Source organism: Pholis gunnellus (assembly GCF_910591455.1).
Source record: "Pholis gunnellus genome assembly, chromosome: 5".
Lineage (NCBI taxonomy): Eukaryota > Metazoa > Chordata > Actinopteri > Perciformes > Pholidae > Pholis > Pholis gunnellus.
This window is the reverse complement of record NC_136531.1, coordinates 18,557,449-18,573,057: the sequence shown is the minus strand read 5'-3', so window position 1 is coordinate 18,573,057 and position 15,609 is coordinate 18,557,449. Positions and strand designations below refer to the sequence as shown.

The window sequence follows — 15,609 nt, the reverse complement described above, 5'->3', positions numbered from 1 at the left end:
TTAAGAAAAATCGAATGAGCATCGAGTGCTGCAGGAATGAATTGTGAAACCATTGGTCTAAATCTGTGGTTATCACAGACATAAGGGATTTTAACATCTGGTTCTACGATGTATAAAACATGTCTGTAAATAACCCCAGTAATTTTGGATCTTTTACGGGTCTTAAAAAAGTTGGTTGCTAACAAGAGGCTAAATGAAACTACAATGCATTAGCTTTTTACTTCTGACGATTGCTTTTTTGCTTCACAATGCATGAAAGTGGTGTTTTATTTGTGAAGATGATCTTGCCGCACAAATTATGTTCGGTATCATTAATTTGCGTTTGCCAGAGAGCTTTTTTTTGCAATAATCCAAAACACAATTAAAGAATCCCATTAGCTCTGTGTTGAGGGAACCAAAGCGAGGCTAACTTCTGAAGTTGGCCTACAAAAATACATCATCCCTGCAGCTCTCGATTTTATAGATGTTTTTACAATCACTGCGACCATTTTACTGCAGAATGTCTCAGAACATCACATGCATCACAAGAGCACAAACAACAAACTCAAACTATATATAAGTAATATTAAAATGTTTGATAACTCTGCTTTTTGCCATCACACTCTGCCCGATGTCTGATGTTATCAAAAATACTTGTTTTACAATGTATAGAGGCAAAGCTCGCTGCTACAAGGGAGCATGACTAAAGACTGCATACCTGTGGAATCACCTTCTGCTTGTTTTTGATTTTCTGTGAACAAGAGCACGAGTGATTTGTGATGGGATAGCACCACCATGTGGACATTTATAAAACTCATTCTATTTTTGGCTTATAACTCCTGAAACGTGAGGTTGAAAATCAAACTTTGTTTTTCCATGAGTGGGGTCTGCCGTTGTTAATGCTTGATATTGTGTGGCATCTTTCAAATTGTGATGATGGGTACGTTTCTGGGTACCACTTTCTGATGAGTTAGCCTAACCCTTAAAGGGTTTATATGCATTAATGCGAGGCTTTATTGATAGTAAATAAGTCATGTACCAATGCTTTATGGATCATTTACTAGCCATTAATGAGAATGCCTGTTGGGTTGCCAGGTTGTGGAAATCCTCTATCATCAAATTTGCCTTGTTCTTTTTAGCTATGTCTTCAACCATCTGTAAAAAGGGTTGCAGGGCATCGATAACAAAATCTATTTATTTATAATAACTTCAACGATAAAAAAATAACATTTACAACTGAAAAATGAAGTGGTTACATTGAACTGATGTGTAAATGGACCGTACTTGTATAGCACTTTTCTACAACTCAAAGCCATTTCTTTAATCACACATTCATACACCGATAGATATGTTAAATGTCAAGTTGAACTCTCTGATTGCTCTAAAAGTAACTCGTTGTCGGCAGGATTCGAACCTGCGCGGGGAGACCCCAATGGATTTCTAGTCCATCGCCTTAACCACTCGGCCACGACAACTTGCTGAGTTTATGAGGTCATCAAAAATTGAGACATTGTCTACTAAAAAGATGACTTACTGTTTATTATTGTCTAACTCCAGACATGATAGTTTATTAGCGATTAAGAGACACACAAGCAGTTTTTACACCATTCAATAATTCCTAGAAACCCTTCAAATAGGGTGACTTATCAAAACATAACTAAGTAAATGTATCTACTTGCAAACTAATTAGAGAGGTGTGTTACACAAATTCACTAGGATCTCAGATATCAATGTCTGTTTTCTGGTAATTCTTGTGGTGAAATGATCTTATGATTGCAGAGAATGATTGACTTTATTGACCAGCAGTGCCAAGGCTTGCAAGTACAGAGCAAGCAAACTCTCCATCTTTTTTTCAGAAGCATGGTTGGAAGTGTGAGACACTAAACGAGCATCTCTGCATGGGGAGGAGGAATAAGCATCTCTGGTACACAGCTCTTGTAGAAGGCATTGCCCTCAAGGCCCTTCATCACCTCCTGGTAGATCTGGAAGTGTGTGAAGTCCAACAGAGCCTGGAGAAAACCACGAAGAAAATGTGTTGTATTAAAATACCACGCATCAACAACCTCCATTCAAAAAATCCCACTGCACACAGAGTCAATTTTATGAAATTATGAATTTAGAAACAATGTGACTCGAATTTTTTTCATAGTGTAGAGTGACAACCACAACCAATCAATACATTGCAAAAAAGGACAGTGCTAAACTACAACAGCTACCAGGGAAGGATCTAAACTGCATATTAAAGTAGTTAATATTAGCACAGCCGTAAGCCTCTACAGCAGTAGAATGCAAGATGTACATTAATGCAGCAGTAATAATAATCCCAAAAACATCATATGAAAGTAAAACACGGACTGCGACCATTTTACTGCAGAATGTCTCAGAACATCACATGCATCACAAGAGCACAAAAAAACTAACTCAAACTAGATATTAGTAATATAAGAATGTTTGATAACTCTGCTTTTTGCCATCACACTCTGCCAGATGTCTGTTATTAAAAATACTTTGTAATAACATACATGTACTGTTTTTCACATACAGTACATGAACACGTTCCTGTTTGTTTTGTCTGTTTTTTACCAGGATTTCTCAAAAACTAATTAGACTTCAATGACATTTGTCAGGCCGTGAACAAGAGCACGAGTGATTTTTACAATGTATAGAGGCAAAGCTTACAATAAAAAAATAACATTTACAACTGAAAAATGAATTGGTTACTATGTCAACCATTTAACCTTATGTGTAAATGGTAAATGGACCGTAGTTGTATGGCGCTTTCCTAATCTTCCGATCACTCAAAGCCATTTATTTAATCACACATTCATACACCGATAGGTAACTTAAATGTCAAGTTGAACTCTCTGATTGCTCTAAAAGTAACTCGTTGTCGGCAGGATTCGAACCTGCGCGGGGAGACCCCAATGGATTTCTAGTCCATCGCCTTAACCACTCGGCCACGACAACTGACTGATTCGTTATGGTCATCAAATGTTGACAGATTCTCTACTGAAAAGATGACTTACTACTTACTACAATGTTTAACTTAATGTCTAACTTATTAGCGATTAAGAGACACACAGGCAATTTTTACACCATTAAATAATTAATATCATATAATAATCTATCAATATAATCAGTATGACTGACCTTTTAACTGGATGTTGTGAAGTCCTTGGACGGGAAGTAAAAAATTATGTATTGCTGTAATTGGTTGTTCTTTGTCACATGCTGCAGCATTCCAAAAGTTGAATTATTTTTATTTAGGGGCTGACGTTCCTGAGCTGAAGGTGAGCCAAATGAAGAGGCAGGCGCCCAGAGGAAAGATCTCTAGGGAGCTCATCTTGTATCCAAATGGATCATACAACTGTTTGTTTTTAATTTCATCTTCGTAAAAGCTATTACATGACACAAAAAGCACGTATAAAAGTATATGTACCGGTGTGAATATCATTTTTTAAATCTTCTCTGTGATGGTATTACCAAATGCCCCATTCTACATGTAATGGCGATCAGTCACTGTTCACACCTGAATTGCTAACAGTGTTTGAAATAAATGTGCTTCATTATTTACCTTGAAATAGTTGTTTTAAGATCCAACGCCAATATTTCTGTTGGTAAAACATTAGGACAACCTCACTTTTACCAAGACTTTATTTGACTTTGTTTCTCCTTCACACACTAACACCCTTAAAGACCAAAGTAATCTGAGTACTCCTAACACATTACTGCCAACAGTGGTTACTTAGCAGTCAGGCCTGCAAATATCTGTACCTTCCAACCACAAGCTTCATTAAATAATGAATTAGCTCGTTATTCATGGTTTACACATCAGATCAATAACTCACATATCTCAGCCAAAGTTTACACTAGCGACAGTCTTCTGTATAATCTTATTTTTCACTGAGAACAGATCCTTCTCATTATAACAAGTTATACTGTATTTTTAGGATAATTCACTGTTGACTATTATTGTCCCAATCTGTACAATTTAAACAAACATTCATCATTTTTAAGTTCCAAACACCTTCTCGAAAGCCTGTTTGTCCACCACACGTCCAAAATGAGTGGAGAAATACAGCGTCTGTGGACTGCTGAATCTCTTAAGTTTCACTATTGTCTCGTTTACGGAGTCGCCTGTATCCCCGATGGTCATAACATCTGACACAGGCAGGTAGATATCATGGCGCCTGCCCCAGAAGGTGAGGTGGGACACTTTGAGGGTGGTCTGGGACGGGTCCAGGTACATCATCCCCACAATCCTCCTGAAGAAGTGACTGGCAGTGTACAGCATGACGGCAGCAAACAGTGCGATGCCCGTTGCGTAGCTGACAAGAGAGAAGGGGACGTCTCCCTGGAGGTAGAGGATGTACACCGGGGGCAAGATGACCCCGGTGATTGCAGTTTGGAGCAGTTTCAGCCTGGACACAGCTCTGAGGAGTTTGATGTGCGGCAGGGTGTAAATCATAGTGTACTTGTTTGCGGAAGAGTCAGAGTACCCGGCCAGGGCTGTGATTCTAGGTATAAGTGGTCCCCGGAAGCTCTGCTGGATGGGTGTCTGACCTGGTGAAGGAGGCTGCACACCATGCGGTATCCGACCTGTAAGTCGACATGATCCTCTGGAACAGGAAAGGATGTTTGAAGTAAACCTGCGCAGCAGCACTGACCTGATCTGTTGAAAAATAACAGATGCATTTGACACTTCCGAGCCAAAACTAGTAGCACATTAATTGATTAGAAAATGTATCAGCAACATTTTTTATAAATCGATTAATATCATTTTTTAAAGCAAAAATGCAACACATCACTGGCTCCAGAATGACACATATGAACAAAAACAATGCAAGCAATGATTGGCATTGTTTTTAAAAATATATTCTGGCATATTGTATAGAGCAAACAATGAATATTCAGCAGATTAATTCATAGTGAAAATAAGTTGCAACCTTGCACATAATTATACAAAGTAATGCAATACATCAACACAAGTACAACTCACTTGCTAAAAGATGAGAGGTCACAACACAATGTAAACGTTCGTAACAAGGCTATTTGATTGCATTACATTATACAGGTGTTCCTGTTAATTTGGCCACCCTAATGAGCATCATCATCGTGCTGCGGTTGCATCTTTGTGACGTTGTTGTGTCGCGACTTTTCAATTCCGGTTCAGTCCTCAAGGAGAACCGCAGCCAGTTGAATAAAAGTATGAACAAAGTACCATGACCAATAAGGAATATGCACCTGTTTTGTTTTGATTAGCTTTATTATTAGAAGTGAGGCAGACAGAGCTAAATAAACACAGAACAGCGATTGTAGGAAAACATGTAATTAGACAGATTAGAGATAAATACTCCTGACCAAGCTGTCATACATTAGCAGTTGTTAGCTCATGCGGCTAATAATTCAACATTCATATTATTTTCCTGATCTCTTGCAAAACAGTGACAGTAATATAAGACTTTAAGAGAGAAAGAGGCTCACCATGACCGACGACAGGCTTAATGGAAGAGAAAGAAACATAGAAACGCGATTCTTCTTTTAAGAAATTGGAGATATACCAAATGTTAGCTGTTAGCTAACATGACGGAAACACTCTGACCCGGATGTACTCAACAGAAGTTTTTGTGTTTTGTGTACCCTCTTACGGGTAAATTGTAAACTATAACTTCAGCGTAAAATACATTTAATTGAGATTTTAAGAATCCAAACCTGTAAATTCTGCTTTAATAGTAACGCAGTTTGCGGAAGAGACACGTAACTTGCGGCAGAGTTGTCATATCCGCTTTAACGTTGAACGCGGTGTTCCCGTTTCTCGCGTATCGTTATGACAGACCAGTTGCAGGGTTTCTCCCGGTGCTCACAAGTGTGTTATTGATCCGTTTGAGTAACAGACGTGTTCACTTGCTATCAAGGCGGAGCATGACCTTATCTCAGATAGGGCGTCTGAAGAAAGTAAACCTAGCAGGACGGGGAGCTAACGTCAGCTATAACGTTAAACTGACAGGGTGCGGCGCATTTGCTCTCGGTTTGCTCCTGTTACTTCCTGTCACTTTGACAGACAAGAGGGGACAACAATGCTGCAGCTAGGAGATGAAGTCCCCCTGTACTCGGTCGTCTTCGTGCTGGTCCTGCTGGGGACCCGCAGCCCGGTGTGGACAACCGCAATCACCGCCTCGCTCTACCTCTTGCTGGCCATGTTCCGGTTCCCCCAGGTACCAATCAGCCGAGTCCGGCAGGTGCTGCACCCAGCCAAGGGCACGGTGGGCTCCGGCAATGTGTCGGTGGTCGCTCACCGGTGCGGTGGGCACGACGCCCCGGAGAACACAATCGTAGCCATCCGGGAGGTGAGGTTTCTTTCTCCTTCACATGTCCTATCAGGTCCTACCGTGTGTTACCAGTGGTGACAAGAGGCATAAACCACTGGAGACTGACATTACATTTCTTCACCCCTGACTAAAAAACTAAAAATATTGCCATAGATGAACAGATGGCATGGAGTAACCATGGATCAGGATTTGCATCAGGATATCATGTCCCTTTTTAACTACTGGTAACAGACATTGCTAACATTCAGCACTGCCGTTTAACCACACTGCCATTTATTGTATGCCAATAGTGTGAAGTATGTGACTGTGAGAAACAAATACTCCTACAATACTTGGCTTCCAACCCTTTTTATTTATTGTGTTCTTCTCCAGTCCAGTAAGAATGGGGCGACAGGCGTGGAGTTGGACCTGGAGTTCTCAGCAGACAGCGTCCCAATACTGATGCATGATGAGACTGTGGACCGGACCACCAACGGGTCGGGACCCCTCAGCCAGATGAGACTGTCCGATTTGGGTAAACTGGACGCAGCTGCTAAACATCGACTCAGGTAAGACGGACAGAAATATATAGCTTTGGATTCAATTTGATCATAAATGTAGTTCTAGAGATATCATGGTTAGTTGTTGTGTCTTTCTTGGCAAATAGCTACTGTGGTGCTAACGTAGCAGCTGTCTCAATAGATTGTCAGACAGATGCTAGGAGCCTTTACCTACAGAAGCTCATGAACATTGTCAGTTTCCCATGTAAACGGTACATTTGTTTGAGAAGCACTGACGCATTTGTGTCCTTGGTCACCAGGGACACGTTTGCTGGAGAGAAGATCCCAACTCTGGAGCAGGCGGTGGAGGAATGCATCAAACTGCAGCTCACCATCTACTTTGATGTCAAAGGTCATCCAGATGAGGTGCAGCCAACACAACTAACAAACAAGAGTTTGTTTGTTTGTTTGCAATCCGTCTGTCGTACTAGTTGATTCAATTGATTTTTATACCTGGTCAGCGTTGCATAATGCCCGAGAACATGGTTATCATGTTCCAAAGATAGATTTTGAGCTCTCGTACACAATGATCTTAACAGACTGAGCTGAAGCAAATATTGAATAAATGTGCTTTCATTACTCAGCACATTTTAGGGGATTAAGGAAGGCAGAGCGGCATTTGTCGAGGTCCGCATTCCTCTACACAGCTGCTAGTTCCCACCAAGTGGTTGCACAAGAACACACACACACACACACTGATCTAAAGCCTCACACACAACTCTAAACAGTTGACTGTCCTACAATAACCGTGTGTTTCTCTTCCCCTCCCAGTCCGCTGCAGCCCTTAAAGAACTGTATAAAAAGCATCCAGTCCTCTACAACACCAGCATTGTCTGCTCCTTTGAGCCAAAAGTCATCTACAGGGTAAGACAGTGAGTGTCTGCTCAGCAGTGAACTGTCGCTGAACAAAGTCACATTTGCCGCGTTTGACTGTCAAACAGCTGCGGAGCTGTTACTAAATGAGACGGTGAACATTGTGATAAGATTGGGTCAGCAGCCTGCACACATTGCTGCAAACATCACCAAATATAACGGTTTGTTCTGGTTACGCCCCTCCCATGTTGCTTACATAAGCACTGTATTAAAGCAGGGCTCAAGCACTTTGATAAGCTAAATTCATCTCTGGCACACCACCAATGCTAGCTATACGAGCTGGGATTGCCTGGCCCATAGAAATATAACAGACAGGCATGCTAAATGAATGTAACAATACTCATTTATTTACACGGTTAACACACTGGTACTGATTAAATAAAGTAAACTATTTGCATATTCCTGTCATGTGTACACTGCTGTTGTGTTTATCATATTGCTAAACATTCACCGTTTTCTTCATCTCTTGCTCTTGTTCCACTCCGGCCCAGATGAGGCAGAGCGACCCAGACGTGGTCACGGCGTTGACCCACCGGCCGTGGAGCCTGAGCCGGTTCGGAGACGGCGCCCCTCGTTTCTCGTCGCTTTGGAAGCACCATTGGATGACGCTCATGGACGTGGTGTTGGACTGGGCGCACCATCACGTGCTGTGGAAGCTCTGTGGCATCTCAGCCTTCCTGATACAGAAAAACTTTGTCTCGCCGTAAGTTTCCACAGCCGAGACCGACCGTCATGTTCACGTCACATTCTCTCATCGTAACTGGAAGACGGAGACCGAAAAAAAAAAAAAAGAATGAGAGTAACCATGCATAACTGTGTGTCTGTGTTCTGTCTGCAGGGACTATGCTCTGTACTGGGCCCAGAGAGGGGTGGAAGTGGTAGCCTGGACAGTCAACACAAAAGTGGAGAAAGATTACTACCAGGAGTTGCTGCATGTAAACTACATCACAGACAGCCTTGTGGAAGACTGTGACCCCCATTATTGAAAACCACCATGAACCCCGAGCATGATGTGACAACCGCATATTCATTGAAAAATAAGATCAAGTACACATGAAAGGACGTTTCACTATCTACTTGTCACCCATAATGTGGCATCAGGTAAGAGAACATATGCCACACGAGTGTGTGTGTGTTTGTTTGAGGCGGTCAAACTGACCAGACTGAGGACAATAACAAGAGGCAGTACATACATTCATAGACCTCTTAGCAATAAGTATCTATAATGAACCTTAATCAAACGTTCTGTATTCACCAACTCAGGACTTTGCATTTGTGTCTGTCTGTCAAGACCTGAAGTATAGCGTCATACACTGCGTCTGTGCTTTTTACTCTATAGCGGCCGTTAATCTGGTGTAAACGACCTAGACTCATTAAAGAAATGAATCAATATTTAAGAGTGATACAAACAATGATTTCATATCTTTGACAAATGCCTATGTGGAGCTGAAATGCAGAATAGAATGAGATTGGCATAAGATAATGAGTTTTTGACTGTACATCACTTTTCTATGTGGACGCTAATTTGTTCTTGTTTTCAATGGACACACGAAGTACAGTCCATGCACCATACAACACAGTGTTACCATTATACATTTTGAATAACATTGTGCCTGAGAAATGATGTGCTCTTTGTCTGAGGAACATCATTTGGTTTCACTGTAGCAGACCCAGACTTCTGGACTCCTCTGTATCTGTAGAGCATGATACCGGTGACTCCAGTACCATTTCAGGTTCCTTCTGTCAAAGCTTCTGTACTCCTGTTGAGCTACGTAATGCAGAAGTAGAATTGGTCTCAAGCACTATTTCGAAGCACAGTGATGTATGCAGAAATAGCACAGGTGTAACTAACACCAACAATGTCTACTTGTGTAAGTCAGTTGTGCCATCTTCTGCGATTTCAGGGGCCTAGAATTTGAAAACCTGAATGGAATGCAGCCATTAATAATGTTAATCACAACTGTGTTTGACAAGGTCATTTTGCCTTTATATATCGGTATCCAGACTCAACAGTGCTCTGAAATAAATGGATAACAAAAAAAAGCTTGACTACTTCGGCCTTTGACTCAGCTGTCAACCTCATCTGCATTTCCATTTGATATATTCTGTATTTAATCTAAACAGACATGACAATTTAATGGTTTCATATGCTGGAATATGTTTTTGTGGTGAGGCAGAGTGGGCGGCAGAGTGGAAGTATTTTATAAATGCTGGGGACACCGACTGGGTCCCTAGAGATTGGTTGTTTCGTCTGACTTCCTGCAGCAAGGCCCTGAGCAGGACTGCATTTACTCTACACTAAAACCAAGAGGTAGAGGTACTCTAAAAACATACATGTGACGCCAATGTTTCCAGACATAATTTCTTTAAAATCGTCACAAATGCTCTAGAAGAGAGCAGGAGGAGTGTAACCGCTGCTAGATATATTATCTGCTACGATACAAAGTGACCATAGTTTGTTAGTGCTAAGCCTGCGTGGTGTGGACTGTTGATGATTAGCCTCTTGGCCTGGAGTCTCGGGTGATTGACCCAGATAGTAGAGATGAATGGGGGGGTGAGTGAGAGATGCAAGTGTTGGATATCACCCTGGATAAGCCTGTCTGAGCCACGTCTTGTCTCGGATGATCTTCAGTCACTAAACGCAGACTGTCAGCTCGCACTGTGTAGAGTCACTCAGAGGCTACTCACCTGACCGACAGAGGATACCTGTGGTGACTTGTAGGCCTTAGATGTATGTGATCTACAGGGACGCTGCAAGGGTATGTAGTAATATACGCCCTGTTATGAATGCTACAGTGGAATTCCTAAAACTGGAGATTAAAAATAAGAATACTTTATTGCACCATATCAGTCCTTAGAAATATGAGTTTAATGGTACATTTTCGTCAGGCTCTCTTAGTTGTTATTAAATATATATTTCAGTTTGTTTATCGCCGGTCTGTAGGTGAATCGCTCCAGCGCGAGGGTCTCGCAGTGACGTCACTGAGGGGGGGTTGCCCCGCTCCGTAAAGCAGTCCGACACGAGACTAAACAGAAACGACGAGAGCGGAAATGAAGAGATTCTAACTTCAGAATAAAACCCACAAACATTAGGCGCTTGTCACACTTTAACATGAACTACTGTCGTTTTTAAATTAACTAGTTATGTTTGAAGTGGTGCTCTGTGATCTCATGGAGCATCTGTAGTCGAACACCTCTAGTCCAACTGGCATTCACAAATATGAGTATCAAATGGGGTTTTATTTAGGAAATTCAGTCCGGAAGTCACGTTCTTCGTTGTGGCCGGCTTGACGCTGGCCAAGCATCGTAGCTTTCCGTCCTGATGCAAATATCAAAGTGTGCGTTGTCCTTGTGTTCCGTCAGAGAGCGGAGGGGTCGCAGTCAGTCCCGTGGCATCAGCGGGGCGTAGAAGGTAGGGTGTCCGGCCCGGAGTGTCACTGTCTCCGGGACGTCAGAAACCACAAGGTCCCACCTCCGAGTGACGGATCCCCCCACACCGCCCCCCCCCCCCCCCCCCCCCCCCCCTGCCGGCTTGTGGAGCCGCTTTCTCCTTGGATGACCTACACGCAACCTCTCGTAGTAGCAGCGGACGTCGGTTCACTACAGCGGAACACCTGCTGCTTACTCGGAGGTGCAACAGTATCGATTACACCGCGGGCGACAAGTCAGTGCGAGTCTCTTGCAGGCTTCAGGCCGACCGTGGAGCAGCTGACCCGGGGAAGGAAAAAAAAAAAAAAAATCAAAAAGCGAGCTGCGAATTTGTCTTTACCGTCGTTGTTGCGTCAGGGGGAGCTGGCAGAGGACCGGAGGTGGTGATCGATGAGCTTACCTGATGGTTCTTAAGAGAGAGCGCTCTTTACACACAGACACTACAGAATATCTTGTGATCACATGATGTACACGATCACCAGAGGTCCCAGCAAACTTGTTACACAACGGAGGACAGGTTAGTGAATGTATCCCTTATCTAAAGCATGATGCAATCATTGGTTTTCTCATTAAAGGGGGACGTTTTTGGGGGCATTGCAGCGCGTTTCAATGTAACTTGTGCTTCAGCGTAAAATCAACAAACTCTTGAATTGTGTCTCCTAAAGGTCCCACGCAGCAAATCGAGAGCAAGTTCGGCGACTTGAAGCTCAAGCCGACGTCTTGGCTCTCATCGAAGTAAGTAACGTTAGCTGCTCCACGTCCTGTCATGGTGTGTGTGTGTTTCTTTTTTCTTTTTTTTTTCAAGATCCTTTACGCCGGCTGTTTGAGCCACTTGGGCCCAAAAGCACGTGCTCCGTCAGCGCGATCATGTAACACATCGGGGATTGAAGTAACGTGTCTGCACCCATTATCGGACGCATACTTTTCCTGCAGTTTTATTTTTTTCTTCAAGCCCGGGCTGCACAAGTTAACCGACGAGTGCTCTGCCTGCTGTGACCGTGTGTTCAATGCAGTGCAATTATTGTATTATTATAAGCACCACAAACTACATCCTACAGTTGAATCAATGTCATTAAGAACATGGTAACTTGAATTAACGTAGGATGTTTTGCAGAGCTGTATTGGGACGCCTTAGCTTTTATTCGGTGTACCTAATGAACTGGTAACTGAGTGTATGTCCAGTACAGTACTTCCGGTGAATTTGACCCCAGTAAAAGTCGTAAAAAAAAAAGGTTTTAGGGTCAATAAGAGTAAGAGCTTGTTTTTCGACTTAATATCTGTGTCGATAATTTACCCATTCTAAACCTCAATCTACCAGAATGCATTGCAACTACAAGATGTATTTGCATCTTGAGTTACAAGCTCTTGTGGTCTTACTGCATATTGGAGTTGTTGATTGACATTATGGAATAAAGAAAGAAACATCTGGTCATTGTAGCATAAATGAAACAAAGTGCAAACTCTGTATGTCTTGTAATGTATGCAAATCAATTTCTCTCAACTCCTTGCTAATGAAGACTGTGAGAGTTCTTCTTTGTTTTGTCAAACTATTCTGTCCCAAGGTGAAGAATGACCCTTCATGTACAACCAGCATCATTTGTTTTCCCTCCATCACTGTGAGATGGAACTCTTGTGTTTTGTTGTGCTGCGTGCTGATCCTGAAGCAGTCTTCATTTATCTCCGTCTGATCTCTGCAGCTCTCCGCCCCCAAAGATTGTGTTCAACCGTCTGAACGGGAAGCGCTACCACGGTGCTGCCACACAGAAGGCCGCAAGCCCAGCGGAGGGATTCACTCCTGCACATGAAGAGAACGTCAGGTTTGTGTGTGAAGGTGAGATTTGTGTGTCTTGCTTTCTCATTTCTTTTCTTTTCCTACTCCTGTACCTCAACTTCCTGTCTGAGCAGGTGTAAATGAATGACTTGCTGAGCTGAATCAGCATGAATCAGTTATCTGTGTTACTCTTGGAGCGCAGCCAGTGCAGACCCGCTCTGTGGTGTCCTTTTGTGAACTTTTTGTGACTTTGTCACCCATAGAGGGAAAACCTCCGGCACGGTCTATCGAGTTGTTCCGAGATAGAAAACCTGATGAGTCTCACTTTAGCTGAACGTGTTCACCGTGACAAGAATGCAACAAATGTTTAGAAAGCCTTTTACTCTCCCCATGCTCACATACGACTGGTTTATTGGTTTGTGTTCTTTATATTTGATATCCACACAGTGCTTGAAGTGGGGGAAAAAATAAGTATTCCCGCTATTGACATGTTGGCCCATGTATCAGCAATCTCTTGCTACTTATTTCTATTTACTCATTAGTTCTTTATGCATGTTTTACTGAGTCAGTCATAATCGGTTGTGATTTTATTGTTATATTATTATACGGGGGCTTTGCATCTTCTATAATAGTCGTTTAATACTCCAATAATGTCAACTGAGACACTATAGGGTCATGGTTTGTATATTTACCCATATTGTTAATACTTGGAGCTTACTTTGTCATTTGTAGCCTATAGCATCAGGATGCTCGTACATATTATGCAGCAGGATAAAGAGACACATTCGGTTTCTCTACATGTAATAAAAGATGCTACAGATATTGAGATTCGTGGGTCTTTCTTCAAGACATTTTAAAGCGTGTTTTTCTTTTAAAACCGTGGTTGCTGTGCCATATTATTCATTGTAATTAATTTGATTATAAATAGTATAATAATCTTCGGGTGTGACGCTGGAAAACCTTCACCTTTTAGCAAATAGAACACAAAACATGGACCAGTTTAGTTTTCATGTAACTATTTATTTATGTTACCTTCAAGTGGACAGAAAAGAAAAACGTTAAAGTGTAACTTCACCCCAAAAGTCCGCCCACTGCAACAAAAAAAAAAAGGACACGGGGTTGATAGATGAACACACGCTCACTCCTGTATGTTGAAAGCCTTGATGCAGCGTCGACAAATACGACCGCTACAGCAGCTTGGGAAATAGCTTAATGGCATGGGACGCTGAGTTTGACAAGTATGCGTTTGAAGTTAATTCAGCGTATATATTGTGTGTGTTTGCAGCATGGCAGGAGGTGGAGCAGAAGCTGGAAGATGGGGAGTCAGCTGACAGCCAGGGGCCCATTCAGTACACCGAGAAGACTCCCAGTGCTGCGATGAAGAGTAAGTACCTGCATCTCCACCATTTTAATTAGCGTACGATTCCCATTCACTCACCTACTACAAGCCTTCAAAGAATACAACGAAGTCCCCCCCCCTCATTAAATCTAATCTCACTACCAAGCTTTATGGCTTCAGCGGTTAAGGTTCTCTGCTTTGTAACCTCCTAAACTTTGAACCAATAATCCTGCCATGTTTTTATTATTCCTGATGATTTTAACACCAGAGGAAGGCGCGTGTTTTTGTCTCCGTGTTATTCTTAGTCAGAGGTTATCTAGTGTAATAGTCTGCTTTAATTTTTAACTCTGTTTGTCTGTGAGATCCTGTCTGTTCCAGATAAACCAGCTCTGACTGCTGATTTGTAGCGCGTCTTGTCTCACAAACCTTCCAGCTCCTTCTGTAGCTCACTGCCTTTACATCTTTAATGACATTCTATACCATGAGTTGTTTTAAAAAAATGTAATCGATCTATTAATATAGACTACACGTAGTCTCCTATTCCATAGATATCAGTAGAACTGTGTATTTTCAAAGCATGTTTTGATGACTAGCATTTCGCAACTTTGTAGGTTATGTATTCATGACATTTTAATGCAATGTTTATGCATACTATATCTAATCTTCCCGGACAAGAGGAGATATAACACCCAATAAATCAACAGTTATAATAAGTTACTCAATAACTTAGTAACTTAGTATTGGTTGCAGATCATTTCTTGTTTCTTTACATTTCACTTTGGTGTCCATGTGGCAAAATGAATGAATCATAGAATATGAATTCTGCTTTAAATCCCTGTACCTTCTGTCGTCTTTGTTTCTTTGCAGACTTTGTGCCCATAGACCTGGAAGAGTGGTGGGCTCAGCGCTTCCTTGCCAACATTGCCAACCTGTCATGACCGCGTAAGGCTCTGAGGCGGGACGGGACGGGAAGCATCGCCTCGACTGCTCCGCTGTGAGTTGCATCTCGAGGGTGAAGAAGGAGGCGAGTACGTCTCCACGATCGGCGACGCAAAAGGGTCGTTCATAATTAGGAACCTGATTTGATGCCCTGTGCTCCACGCTGCTGTAGAGAAAACTTGAGTGCACAACAAAACCCCAACCCCCCCCCATGAAACAACAGCGACCTGACTGAACTCTGACAGCCCTGACTTGAAGGACTCGTCTACATGGAAGATGTATCAGACAGAAGCTGTGAGAGGCCTCGCCTGTATGTACGTCTCAGCTGATCTTTGGATAGAAATCTATTGAAGATCAAAAGAAGTAAAATGTTTTTTCAAAAAACGTCTTGTGTGATGGAATTTGTCTCTA

General features: G+C 42.2%; 3 protein-coding genes across 3 annotated transcripts; 2 read left to right on the top strand and 1 right to left on the bottom strand.

The window, feature by feature from the left end:
* Positions 1–3,654: 3,654 nt before the first annotated feature.
* Positions 3,655–5,622, bottom strand: tmem186 (transmembrane protein 186). Its single transcript, XM_079159957.1, has 2 exons — positions 5,464–5,622; positions 3,655–4,651 (listed from the first exon to the last, which is right to left on the bottom strand). The coding sequence occupies exons 1-2, from the start codon at positions 5,500–5,502 to the stop codon at positions 3,992–3,994; spliced, it is 699 nt and encodes a 232-aa protein (XP_079016083.1). The 5' UTR covers positions 5,503–5,622; the 3' UTR covers positions 3,655–3,991.
* Positions 5,623–5,777: 155 nt separating this feature from the next.
* gde1 (glycerophosphodiester phosphodiesterase 1) lies at positions 5,778–9,753 on the top strand. The gene is made up of 6 exons (XM_079159956.1): positions 5,778–6,326; positions 6,681–6,856; positions 7,108–7,213; positions 7,619–7,711; positions 8,212–8,423; positions 8,559–9,753. Exons 1-6 carry the CDS (start codon positions 6,057–6,059, stop codon positions 8,704–8,706), a joined length of 1,005 nt encoding a protein of 334 aa, XP_079016082.1. The 5' UTR covers positions 5,778–6,056; the 3' UTR covers positions 8,707–9,753.
* Positions 9,754–11,097: 1,344 nt separating this feature from the next.
* mcrip2 (MAPK regulated corepressor interacting protein 2) lies at positions 11,098–15,594 on the top strand. The gene is made up of 5 exons (XM_079159346.1): positions 11,098–11,666; positions 11,815–11,884; positions 12,847–12,980; positions 14,206–14,304; positions 15,127–15,594. The coding sequence occupies exons 1-5, from the start codon at positions 11,612–11,614 to the stop codon at positions 15,195–15,197; spliced, it is 429 nt and encodes a 142-aa protein (XP_079015472.1). The 5' UTR covers positions 11,098–11,611; the 3' UTR covers positions 15,198–15,594.
* The last annotated feature ends 15 nt before the right edge of the window (positions 15,595–15,609 follow it).